Raw genomic sequence first — 13,754 nt, 5'->3', positions numbered from 1 at the left:
TCTTTACAGATGTAACAGGTTTAAGCAGGTACAGAGGCAGGGAAAGGGGCGATGGGAGAAAAGAACAAAGGGGAAGGTCTGTGATAGGGTGGAATGCAGGAGAGATTGAATGACAAAAGGGATGATGGTGCAAGGCAAAAGATGGGTGGTAATGGGACAAGTAAAGAAACAAAAGATGGGTCTAGAAAATTTGAAAATAGAATCATCAACAGCTGCCTTTCGAAAAAATGGCAGAGGTTATGATCTGAAATTGTTGAACTCCATGCTGAGTCCAGAAGGCTGTAAAATGCCGAATCGAAAGATGAGGTACTGTTCTTTGAGCTTACATTGAGCACCATTGGAACAGTGTGGGAGGTGAGAGTGGGAGTGGAGTGAAGAATTAAAGTGACAGGCCACCAAAAGCTCATGGTCACTCTTGTGTACTGAACGAAGGTGTTCCGCAAAATTATCACCCAATCTGCATTTGGTCTCCCCAGAGGAGACCACATCGTGAACACCGAATTCGGTATATTAAATTGAAAGAAGTACAAGTAAATCGCTGTTTCACCTGGAAAGAGTGTTTGGGGCCCTGGACATTGTGAAGTGAGGAGGTAAAAAGGCAGGTGTTGCATCTCCTGTGCTTGCACGGGAAGGTGCCATGGAAAGGGGAGCGAGTGTGGTGGGGGGGGGGTGATGGTGGGGGAGGGTGATTGAGGAGTGGACCAGGGTGTTGCGGAGGAAACAGTCCCTTTGGAATGCTGGGAGGGGAGGGGAAGATGTGATTGGTGGTGGGATCACGCTGGAGGTGGTGGAAATGGCGGAGGATGATCCGTTGAATGCGGAGGCTGGTGGGCTGAAAAGTGAGGACAAGGGGAATCCTCTCATGGTTCTGGGACGGAGGTGAAGGGGTGAGAGCAGAGATGCGGGAAATGGAACAGATACAGTCGAGGGCCCTGTCACCCACGGTGGAGGGGAATCCTCGGTTGTGAAAATGGAAGACCTATCGGGAGTACTGCTATGGAAGGTGGCATCGTCCAAACAGATGAGACGGAGAAACTGGGAGAATAGAATAGAGTCCTTACAAAAAGCGGGGTGGGAGGAAGTGTAGTCAAGGTAGCTGTGGGAGGCAATGGGCGTATAGTGGATATTGGTCAATAACCTATCCCCAGAAATGGAGAGAGAGAAAAGTCGAGGAAGGGAAGGGAAGAGTTTGAGATGGATCATATGAAGACGAGGGAAAGATGGAAATTGGAAGCAAAGTTGATGACATTTTCCAGAGCAAGAAATGGCACCGATAGTTATCAATTACTGGCAAAAGAGGTGAGGAACGGGACCTGAGTAGGACTAGAATAAAGAATATTCCACTTAACCCACAAAAAGACAGGCATGGCTAGATGGTGGTGGATGGGGACTGGTTAGGCCTCTGTTCAAGAAAGAAACGGTTTGTGGGACCTTGTTAAGCACAAATTGGCTGCTGCGTTTCCTACATTGCAGTAGTGACTGCACTGCAAAATTATTTCATTAGCTGTGAAGTTCTTTGGGACATCATCAGGTCATGAAAGGCGCTCTGTAAATGCACGTCTTTTTTCCTTTTTTAAGATGAATTGCAGCTCTCTGCCCACTGTACATTCCAACTGGAGTGAAAGAAGGAGTAGATAGCGTGCAAGTAGATTCAAGAGCCATAATGAGTGGGTGCGAAAGTATACAACAGTTCTGTGAATGAAAGGATGCCTCCGCCTTCATCTAGCACCAGGTTGGAGCTGCAACTTCTTTGACATATTAATGATGGGGTGCAGGATGTGAACATAAGAACAGGAGTAGGCCATACGACCCCTCGAACCTGCTCTGTCCTGGCCAATATTTATCCCTCAATCAACATAACAAAAAAAACAGATTTTCTGGTCATTATCATATTGCTGTTTGTGGGAGCTTGCTTGTGCGCAATTGGCTGCCACGTTTCCTACGTTATAACAGTGACTACACTCCAAAAGTACTTCATAGGCTGTACAGTGCTTTGAGATGTCTGGTGGTCATGAAAATCCAAGTCTTCCGTCGCTTCTTCAAGGGTCCTTAAAGGGCCATTGCTGCAGGCTCTGCAAAGAAAAAAAAATGTACCTTCTCCACGACAGAAGCCGCGTTCCCTCCTGATCGATTGCGGGCAGGTACCCTTGAAAAAACCGGCAAGAGAGAAGGTAAAATTTTTTTTACTTACCTCGGCCACCTCGCCTTTCAGCATCGCCGCTGAAGCAGCCGGCCGCCCGATACACACCTCTTGCAGCTGTTGGTGCTTTCACCTGGCGATGCTACAGTGGGCGGAATGGAAATAGGGTCCGGGGCGATGTGCATGGCGATGACGTCACGATCTCTGGGCAAAGGACATCGGGACGCAAGCCTGTACCACCATTGCAAAACTACCGCCGAATTTAGCGGGAGTCGCCGACCTCGCCACGCCCGATCGCAAACCCATTTGGATCCCATTATTGTCCCCAGGAGGCATTAATGGGAGGCGCAAAGGATCCCAATTTTCCCTCCAAAAATCTATCTATCTCGGCCTTTAATATACACAATGACTGAGCATCCACAGCACTTTGAGGCAGAGAACTACAAAGATTCACAACCCTCTGAGTGAAGAAATTCCTCCTCAGCTCAGTCTTAAAAGACCGCCCCCTTGTCCTGAGACTATGCCCCAAGTTCTAGATTCTCCAGCCAGGGGAAACAATCTCTCGGCATCTAACCTGTCAATCCCCCTTAGAATCTTACAGGTTTCAATGAGATCACCCCTCATCCTTCCAAACTTCAGAGAGTGTAGGCCCAATCTACTCAATCTCTCCTCATAGGAAAACCCTCTCATCCCAGAGATCAATCGAGTGAACCTTTGCTGTACCGCCTCTAAGACAAATCTATACTTCCTTAAATAAAGAGACCAAAACTGCACAGTACACCAGGTGTACACAGTATTCCAGGTGTGCTCAGTATATCAGGTGTGCACAGTACTCCATGTGTGGTCTCACCAGAGCCCTGTACAGTTGTAGCAAGAACTCCTTACTCTTGTACTCCAACCCTTTAGCGAAAAAAAAAGAAAGACTTGCATTTATATAGCGCCTTTCATGACCACCTGAGGTCTCAAAGTGCTTTACAGCCAATTAAGTGCTGTTGGAATGTAGTCACTTGTAATGTAGTAAATGCGGCAACCAATTTGCGCACAAGCAAGCTCCCACAAACAGCAATGTGATAATAACCAGATAATCTGTTTTTATGTTATGTTGTTGGAGGAATAAATATTGGCCAGGACACTGACGATAACTCTCCTGCTCTTCATAGAATCATAGAAACAGAAATTTACAGCACGGAAGGAGGCCATTTTGGCCCATCAAGTCCATGCCGGCCAACAAGAGACTATCTAGCCTAATCCCACTTTCCAGCTCTACTTTCGTAGCCCTGCAGGTTACAGCACTTCAAGTGAACATCCAAGTACTTTTTAAATGTGGTGAGGATTTCTGCCTCTACCATCCTTTCAGGCAGTGAGTTCCAGAGCCCCACAACCCTCTGGGTGAAGAAATTTCTCCTCAAATCCTCTCTAAACCTTCTACCAATTTTTTTAAATTTATGCCCCCTGTTGTTGACCCCTCTGCTAAGGGAAATAGGGCCTTTCTATCCACTATATCTAGGCCCCTCATAATTTTATACACCTAAATGAGGTCTCCCCTCCGCCTCCTCTGTTCCAAGGAAAACAAATCCAGCCTATCCAATCTGTCCTCATAGCTAAGATTCTCTACTCCCGGCAACATCCTTGTAAATCTCCTCTGTACCCAGTGCAATCACGTCCTTCCTGTAATGCGGCGACCAGAACTGCATGCAGTACTCTAGCTGTGGCCTAACTAGTGTTTTATACAGTTCAAGCGTAACCCCCCCTGCTCTTGTATTCTATGCCTTGGCTAATAAGGGCAAGCATTCTGTATGCCTTCTTAACCACCTTATCTACCTGGTCTGCTACCTTCAGGGATTTGTGGAAATGCACTTTGTTCCTCTACACTTCTCAGTGTCCTATCATTTAATGTGTATTCCCTTTCCTTGTTAGCCCTCCCCAAATGCATTACCTCACATTTCTCTGGATTAAATTCCATTTGCCACTGTTCTGCCCATCTAACCAGTTGATTGATATCTTCCTGCAGTCCAAAGCTTTCTTCTTCTTTATCAACCACACAGCCGATTTTAGTATCATCTGCAAACTTCTTAATCATACCCCCTATATTCAAGTCTAGATCATTGATGTATATCACAAAAAACAAGGGACCTATGCTGAGCCCTGTGGAACCCCACTGGAAACAGCTTTCCAGTCACAAAAACACCCATCAACCATTACCCTCTGCTGCCTGCCTTTGAGCTAATTTTGAATCCAAATTGCCACTTTGCCCTGGATCCCATGGGCTTTTACTTTCGTGACCAGTCTGCCTTATGAGATTTTTTAAAAGCCTTGTTGAAATCCATATACTACATCAAATGCATTACCCTCATCGACCCTCCTTGTTACCTCCTCAAAAAATTAATTGTCAGACACGACCTTCCATTAACAAATCTGTGCTGACTGTCCTTGATCCATGTCTTTCTAAATGTAGATTTAGTGCCATGGGATCTTTTACATCCACTTGAGAGAACAGACGTGGCCTCGGTTTAATGTCTCATCTGAAAGACTGCACCTCTGACAGTGCACTGCTCCCTCAGCACTGCAATGGGGTGTTGACCTCGATTTTTTTTTGTGCTCAAGTCCGTGGAGTGGGACTTGAACCCACAACCTTCTGACTCAGAGGTGAGAGATTGAAGGTCAACATGCCATTTCCCTTCCTAATTGCTTGCTGTACCTGCTAACTCAGTGTTCCTTGTACTAGAAACCCAAATCTCTCTGAACACCAACATTTAATAGTTTCTCACCATTTAAAAATATTCTGATTTTCTATTCTTCTTACCAAATTAAATAACCTCACATTTTCCCACATTATACTCCATCTGTCACCTTATTACCCACTTACTTAACCTGTTTATATCCCTTTGCAGTCTTTTTGCATCCTCCTCACATCTTACTTTTCCACCTAGCTTTGTATCATCAGCAAACTAGGATACATTGCACTCTGTCCCTTCATCTAAGTCGGTATAGATTGTTAATAGCTGAGACCCAAGCACTGTTCCTTGTGCCACCTCACTAGTTACAGCCTGCCAATCTGAAAATGATCCGTTTATCCCTACTCTCTTTTTTCTGTCTGTTAACCAGTCCTTTATCAATGCTAATACCTTACCCCCAACCCCATGTGCCTTTATCTTGCTTAACAACCTTATTGAATGCCTTTTGGAAATCCAAATATACGACATCCACTGGTTCCCCTTTATCTACCCGGCTAGTTACATCTCTAAAAAAAACTCTAATAAATTTGGTCAATCATGATTTAACCTTCATAAAACCATGTTGACTCTGCCTAATCATATTATGATTTTCTCAGTACCCTTTTACCACTGACTTAATAATGGATTCCAGCATTTTCCCAACGACTAATGTCACGCTAATTGGTGTGTCGTTCCCAGTTTTCTCTCTCTCCTTTCTTGAATAGCGGGGTTACATTTGCTACCTTCCAATCCACTGGGATCTTTCCTGAATCTAGGGAATTTTGGAAGATCACAAACAATGCATCAATTATCTATGCAGCCACCCCTTTGAGAACCTTTGGATGTAGGCCATCCAGTCTAGGGAATTTGTCGGATTTTAGTCCCATTAGTTTCTCAAGTAATTTTTCTCTGCCGATCTTAATTACTTTAAGTTCCTCACTCTCATTAGCCCCCTGGTTCCTCATTATTTTTGGCATACTTTTTGTGTCTTCTACTGTGAAGGCAGATACAAAATATTGGCTTGAAGCCTCTGCCATTTCCTTGTTCCCTAATATAATTTTTCCTGTCTCCGCCTCTAAGGGACCAATGCTTACCTTTGCTACTCTCTTCCTTTTTACATATTTATTGAAGCTAAGATATGAAGGGCATGACCAGTGTTTTGCACGCTGTATTGCTGATATTGGCTGAATGCTTGGTGCAAGCATAGCAAGGGCATTCCTTTCCATTTAGTGACAACATTTATTGAACTTTACCTTGGCATTAGTTCTGACGAAGGGTCGTCGACCCAAAACGTTAACTCTGTTTTTCTCTCCACAGATACTGCCTGACCCGCTGAGATTTCCAGCATTCTTTGTTTTTATTTACCTTGACATTCTTCCTCAGTCCTGAGAACTTTTTGTGTATTTACTGCCACAACCTACAGACATGGAGGTTGCACTTACTCTGTTCACTGCCTCTTTCCTTGACTGCTGCACATTTGCTCTATTAGGAAGGTTCTCCATAGCCCTACATATGGTCATTTCCACCTTCAGACTCTCTTCTGTGAAGGGCCATTCTTGGAGGTCCTCCAGTCATGTTCCTAAGCAGCAGTCAACCTCTCACTACCAGTAGATGTCTGATTTCAGATCAACAATTATGAAAACATATGTGGCCCAGACAGTCTGCTCTTTCTCCCTGCCCCAAGTTGAATAAAGTTGCATAGTGGTAAATAACATGAAAAGGGAAGAAATCTCAGAGGAATTATGCAGTATTCTTTCTCGGACCCCTCCTCCCCAGTTCTAATAATATAGAGATGCAAAGACATAATAAAGTCCTGCTGCCTGTTGTATTAGGCACTGTGTTTGAATATTTTGACATGACATAGCATTTCCTTTATGCTATAGGTGCAGTATCTGGGAAACCCTTTGCATATGGCATCTGTTATTGCAAATTGCCTGAGGGAGGAGCGGAGGATTCTAACAACGATAAACACACCTGAACAGGTACGCAATTAGAATTCTTGGACGCTTGTGCATCTTGTGAGGCATTCTATTGTCATCCAATAATCATTAATGCCTCATTCTACATAACCATTGATCAGTCAGATGAGAAGTAAAACAAAAAATTATGGGGGTGAAATTTGACTTCGGTAATAGCACAAAATGGGTGCTAGCGAAAAGACAGCATGTTTTTACACTCGCCTAATTTTCATTTCCATTGAAGTCATTAAGTCTAGATTGGAATTTAACTCTGAATGCACTGATTTATAGCTTTTTGATGCATGTATAAGCTATGCAATCCCTCGGTTACTGTGGATAAGAAGAACTTCTAGCAATAATTGTTAACCTGTACAGTAGACAACTGGCACTAAGGTAGCCACTACTAAGAATTGGGTTGCCTTGCTCACTGTTTTACTTTATTAAATGGCTTGAAGTCTAATTAGTTTACATCCAGATATTTTTTCAATATTTCACGCACTAAGACAAAAAGATATAACCTATTCATAAAAGCAGTGAAAACTATAGCTCACCAGCAAATTTCATACCCATATTACAATGTTAGTTCCACACAAGATTGAGAAGCAATTTAAATTTTTTTAGTGAAATACAATTCAGAAATATCTTCTGAAACAGATATTTTCAGGTCATTCAATTTATAATTGTAATATCTATTATTGGCAACATTTTACCACAAATATCAGGTGATTATTAGATCTGAAAATCTGATGATATCACACTTAGTAACATTTTTATTTAACTACTATGATGTCCAAAAAGCTAATTGGCAATACGGTCAAACGCCGTTGAATGTAGATCCAAAGTCAGTACAGTACAAGCTATTTATAATGGACTGGTCTGTACATCGGGATTCTGAACATAAACCCATCAACGACGTATTTGCTTGCTGTTCCAGGCACACGTATTAGTGTTTCTGTATTTGAGCATCAGGATCAACTGTATTGCATATTAGCTATTGTACCAATTGGAACATGTATCCGCTATCAGTTCAGCTGTTCTGTGTATCATCTGTAGGATCAGCTATTGTGTGTTTCAGTTGCACCATGTTTCAGCCCTGCAACTATTTTAATTGTATACTTTAATCAAGTGCACCCCTGATTAAAGGAGATGCACCCTACAACTCTTTTGTTGCAAAACAATAAATAAACATGAACTCAAGTGCCCCCTTATTAAAGGGAGAGACACTCCAAACAGTTTACAAGTGCCTTTTTGTTTTGGTTTTTTATTTGTGGTTTTTTTTTGCACTAAAACCACAAATATGTAAAAGTGCCCTCTATAAAAGGGGAGGGGGACACTAAAACCCGGCAATAAAACAAATTAAACTTTAAAACATATAAAATCAAATTAAAATTTGGTTGCCGGGGGTGGTGATGCACTCCAGTCCCTCCAGCGCCCACCTCTCGCGGAAGGCCACGAGCGTACCGGTGGACACCGCGTGCTCCATCTCTAGGGACACCCTGGCTCGGATGTAAGCGTGGAAGAGAGGCAGGCAGTCGGGCTGAACGGCCCCCTCGACCGCCCGCTGCCTGGACCGGCTGATGGCACCCTTGGCCGTGCCCAGGAGCAGTCCTACGAGGTGGCTCTCAGACCTACCTGCTCCCCTCCGCACGGCAAGGGGGACACCATACAATCAGCTGCTGTGCGTGTCAGCTGTTAGGTGAGCAGCAGGATGCATCACCTGTAGGATCAACTTTGCTGTACATCAGCTGGAGAATGTTTCAGTTGTAGGATCAGCTGTTGGACATATCTGTGGCAGGATCAGGTGTAGCACGTATCAACTGTATTATGAGCTGTAGTGTGTATCCGCTTGCGGGATCACGCACCTCCAGCTGATCCTACAGTCAATCCTGGAGTACAAGAAATCCCAAAATGGAGCTCCATGATAAATTAATTGTTTACAATGCCTTATTAAAGCAGCATTAACTCTTTTGCTGGATTTGAGATTTGGGATTTTGTCCAAATTAACTAGTTATCCAGATATCAATGCCAGGTATAACTAGTGTTCACTGTGGGGTTTTTTGATGTGAAGGGAGGAATTTTTTTTTTGAAATAGAACACTAAAAATCCACTTTTCTTAGTGGCTTTAGGGTCATGTTTCATCTTGTCAAACAAAATTATAGCATTAACAATTTGAGCTGTGGTAAGCCTATGCTGTTTTTATTCGCTGTGGCATTTTGTCCCTGAAATTTTTATCTGTTCTATGTACGTTAGGGGCATGAGGAAAAATTACTGCAGAACTCAATGATTTCGGAAAGACAAAGAGGTCTGGAACACCGAATGACTGCCATAAAAGCCAATACACAAGTATGTTAGTTATTTATGAAGCTGTCAGTGTTACATAGGAGTCTACTTGGGCCATATTTTCCTCCGTTCATTTCATCAAAAAAATTAATATGTGTGAACATTGGTGCACCAATAGAAAATGCGAACGAACTATGGGGGTAATTTTCTCTGTGCATGCTGGCAGGGGGTGACCTCATCCGCCAGAAGTTCATGTTGAAGAATTATGGATGCACTGACCACAGTTTTCTGAGAAGTGAGATTTCCCATTGCCAGTGCATACTCAGAACATTACCCCTCATTTGTCTATGTTTATACTGCACTCAGAATAACTCTTATCCAAAAATGGTGCAAGAAATGTAATGAAACTTGAAAGAAAAGCAAACATTTGGTTGTTAAGGCCTTATTAAAGGCTAAACATGTTCATCAGTGAGTAACTGATCGATACAGACCAGAAAGATCGCATGTTCGATCCCGAGTCTGCTGAAATAACAGATCTCAATGGGCATGGCCACGGAGACCTTACAATTGATACTAGTGCTCTAGGGAATCAGTAGGACAGCAGTTCTCAAACTTTTTTGGTTGAAGGACCCCTTTTTTAATGGATTAGTAATCAAGGACCCCCATCTAAAATTTAATGCTACTATATAATACTCATAATATGAAAGTGCTGCATGTAAGGAGTGTTTTAATAATGCTTTTAAGAACACGGTATTTAATTACAGATGTCAGTGAGATGGGTGTGTCTGCTTCTCACTGCAGAGTCTGTCTATCCTTGGTGTGATGTTTGACAATGACACTTGTAAATCATTCTTCAATTCCAGATGGGACTTGTATTTTGTCTTTATTGCTGCCATAGCAGAAAATGATGTTTCATAAATGTATGTTGTTGGGAAAGGTATCGATACTTTCATTGCTTCTTTACCAATTCTGGGTAATCCACAGCAGCAGATGGCCAAAACTGGGAATGTGTTTGTTCCTGAAACTTTAATTTTCAAAGTCAGAGGACAGTTCCATCAGCTTCTCTTCTGTTTTTCCACTTGGGCAACAAGATGACATAGCAAACATTGAAAATGGATCCCCATAGCAGAAAATGATGTTTCATAAATGTATGTTGTTGGGAAAGGTATCGATACTTTCATTGCTTCTTTACCAATTCTGGGTAATCCACAGCAGCAGATGGCCAAAACTGGGAATGTGTTTGTTCCTGAAACTTTAATTTTCAAAGTCAGAGGACAGTTCCATCAGCTTCTCTTCTGTTTTTCCACTTGGGCAACAAGATGACATAGCAAACATTGAAAATGGATCCCAAGCCCTGTTGTACTTATCTGTGTTTATATTTTCAAAATAAACACCGAAGTACTCTGCCAACATTGCAAGATATGCAATGATCCTTTCTCTCACACACTCCACTGACATTGAGTTTCTGGAAGGAAACACAGTCAGTAGTGGAAACATATATGAAACTTCATTGCTCAGTTTAGTTTTCCAAATCTCAATTTTCTTCCTAAATGTTGCAATCTTGTCACTTCGAGTTTGCTTGTATTGCCCTCTTGTATGGTTTCAGTGTAACAGGTTAACAATATCAGCAAGTTATGCAAGTTTCATTATTCATAATTGGTCAGAGAAGTTTTCAGCTAATGCAGGATTGTGCACTGAAATGACTGCCCATGGCTTCAGCTGAAGTACTCACAATGGCAGCATGAGGTCATTTCAAAAACGTTTCCATTTTAAAGTAATTTACTCACACACTATCATAACTCATGAAGCTACTGAGTGCTGCGAAGTCGTGGCCAAGGACCTCGCACAGAAAGCTAACCACTCTGCCCTTTACAGATGACCAACAGCAGCTGGCTTTATTTCACAGTAAAGTCCCCAGATGCATGACATCAATTTAAACTCACAGCATGCGTTATAACTCCAGCCTAGTCCCAAGACCCTGGCCGGCTTCTTTAGAATAGATGCTCTACATTTAGAAGCACATAAGAACATAAGAACATAAGAAATAGGAGCAGGAGAAGGCCATACGTCTCCTCGAGCATGCTCCGCCATTTAGTACAATCATGGCTGATCCGATCATGGACTTGGGTCCACTTCCCTGCCTGCTCTCCATAACCCATTATACCCTTATCGGTTAAGAAATTGTCTATTTCTGAGTTAAGTTTGTTCAATGTCCCAGCTTCCACAGCTCTCCGAGGTAGCAAATTCCACAGATCCACAACACTCAGAGAAGAAGTTCCTCGTCATCTCAGTTTTAAATGGGCGGCCCCTTATTCTATGATTATGCCCTCTAGTTCTAGTCGCCCCTATCAGTGGAAACATCCTCTCTGCATCCACCTTGTCAAGCTCCTCATAATCTTATATATTTCGATAAGATCACCTCACATTCTTCTGAATTCCAATGAGTAGAGGCCCAACCTACTCAACCTTTCCTCATAAGTCAACCCCCTCATCTCCAGACTCAACCTACTGAACCTTCTCTGAACTGCCTCCAAAGCAAGTATAGCCTTTCATAAATATGGAAACCAAAACTGCATGCAGTATTCCAGGTGTGGCCTCACCAATACCCTGTATAACTGAAGGAAGACTTCCCTGCTTTTATACTACATCCCCTTTGCAATAAAGGCCAAGATTCCATTGGCCTTCCTGATCACTTGCTGTACCTGCATACTATCCTTTTGTGTTTCATGCACAAGGACCCCCAGGTCACACTGTACTGCAGCACTTTGCAATCTTTCTCCATTTAAATAATAACTTGCTCTTTGATTTTTTTTCTGCCAAAGTGCCTAAGTACGATAGGGAAAGTCTCGGCTGCCGTTGTAGCCAAATCTTTTTTTTTCTTTTGCCACCGCTCATGCACACAGGAGAGGGACAGGGCAGGACCATGTTCAAACTGGCCGTACGTGACCAGAAAGTACTCCTCGGAATGGTTCATTGACATGACGTCGTGCAACGATTGGATGAAGATCACATCAATCATTAGCAGCACATTGGCGAGCATTAGAAATTTTCGTGTGCAAGTGCGGTGACAGTTGAAAGTGCAGAGTTCAGTACACCAGCACAGGGCTGTGTGTACAAGGTTCAGTACAGCACAGGGCTGTGTGTACAGGTTCAGTACGGCACAGGGCTGTGTGTACAAGGTTCAGTACGGCACAGGCTGTGTGTACAAGGTTCAGTATGGCACAGAGCTGTGTATACAAGGTTCAGTACAGCACAGGGCTGTGTGTACAAGGTTCAGTATGGCACAGGGCTGTGTGTACAAGGTTCAGTACACCAGCACAGGGCTGTGTGTACAAGGTTCAGTAAGGCACAGGGCTGTGTGTACAAGGTTTAGTAAGGCACAGGGCTGTGTGTGCAAGGTTCAGTATGGCACAGGGCTGTGTGTACAAGATTCAGTACTCCAGCACAGAGCTGTGTGTACAAGGTTCAGTGCGGCACAGGGCTGTGTGTGCAAGGTTCAGTACACCAGCACAGGGCTGTGTGCAGTGGCCAGTCACTGGTTTCCGAACTAGCTTCTAATGACTGCGCTTATTTTCCGGACCACTGGAACATTTCCACAGGGGCGCGGACCCCAGTTTTAAGAACCACTGCTGTAGGATTGAGTTCCGTTGTGATGTCTACATGATTGTACTCAATACCAAGGAAATACTTGGGCACGATATCAAAGAGTGTCTGTCTGGTGCCTATACAAATGCACCCCAGTGAGGGTGTCAACATTTTCAGAAGAGCAAAGGCAGAGAAAATTGGAGAGAAAAAAGTGATGTACTTTACTACATGTGCTCCCCTGCTTGAAGAAGTACTACTGGTGGGTGCTGCATAGCCAATTAGCCAGTTGCAGATGATACAGAATGTCCACTGCTTGTATCTGAGACTAACCTTGATGTATCTGCATCAGTATCTGAGGGCTCCATTGCAGGAGTCATCGTAAGGTCTTTGAATTTAGAGGTGGCATTTACTATCATTAGTGCAGAGCTCTGTGATGGTACAGAGCAGGTACAGGCATGAATACCTACCAGCTGTTCTTGTGCCACTCCACGCTTGCCACTGCTGAAGGGTATCTCCTCATGATCCTACTCTCTGATTACAGAATACTGGACATCTATGATGTCGCTGACTCCTTACTTTTGGTTGTATGTAATAATTTTCCAAATGGAACAGGCCATGACTGCTCCTTGGAAATTTGACTCCAAAGCCACCACAGCAGCAGTAGAAACATTTGAGACAAAGAAAGACTAGCGTTTATATAGCGCCTTTTGCGACCTCAGGACTTTCCCAAAGTGCTTTACAGCCAGTGAAGTACTTTTGAAATATAGTCACTGTTGTAATGTAGGAATACACCCATTATTTCTTTGAAATATTTTTCCAAGGTCAGTGGCAGACTACAATGTTAGACAACAATTCACCCAACCTAACCATACCATTTTTCGCCACTGCTACTGACTCCTGCGAAATTCCGCGGGTGTTTAGCAGTGGCGCTAACAAGTAGCACCTGCCGGTAGTGCCCCAAGCCACTGCGTCGGCGATGACAATGTCATCACCGTGCATATCAACCCGTTTTCGCCCTGGAGTGAAAATTCGTTAGTGCCCTGTGAGGATGGTGCGGGTGATGCCTTCTCCAGCTTC

General features: G+C 43.4%; 1 protein-coding gene across 1 annotated transcript in view; it reads left to right on the top strand.

Moving 5' to 3' along the window:
• Positions 1–13,754, top strand: part of LOC139259927 (signal transducer and activator of transcription 4-like) — a 175,814-nt gene that overhangs the window by 86,190 nt on the left and 75,870 nt on the right. The window contains exons 4-5 of the mRNA XM_070875884.1: positions 6,738–6,836; positions 9,063–9,155. Coding sequence (XP_070731985.1) covers positions 6,738–6,836; positions 9,063–9,155 — 192 coding nt within the window. The remainder of the gene's footprint in view (positions 1–6,737; positions 6,837–9,062; positions 9,156–13,754) is intronic.

Source organism: Pristiophorus japonicus, chromosome 3 (genome assembly GCF_044704955.1).
Source record: "Pristiophorus japonicus isolate sPriJap1 chromosome 3, sPriJap1.hap1, whole genome shotgun sequence".
Classification (NCBI taxonomy): Eukaryota; Metazoa; Chordata; class Chondrichthyes; family Pristiophoridae; genus Pristiophorus; species Pristiophorus japonicus.
The sequence above is the reverse complement of the archived record's forward strand: the minus strand, read 5'-3'. Positions and strand labels throughout refer to the sequence as shown.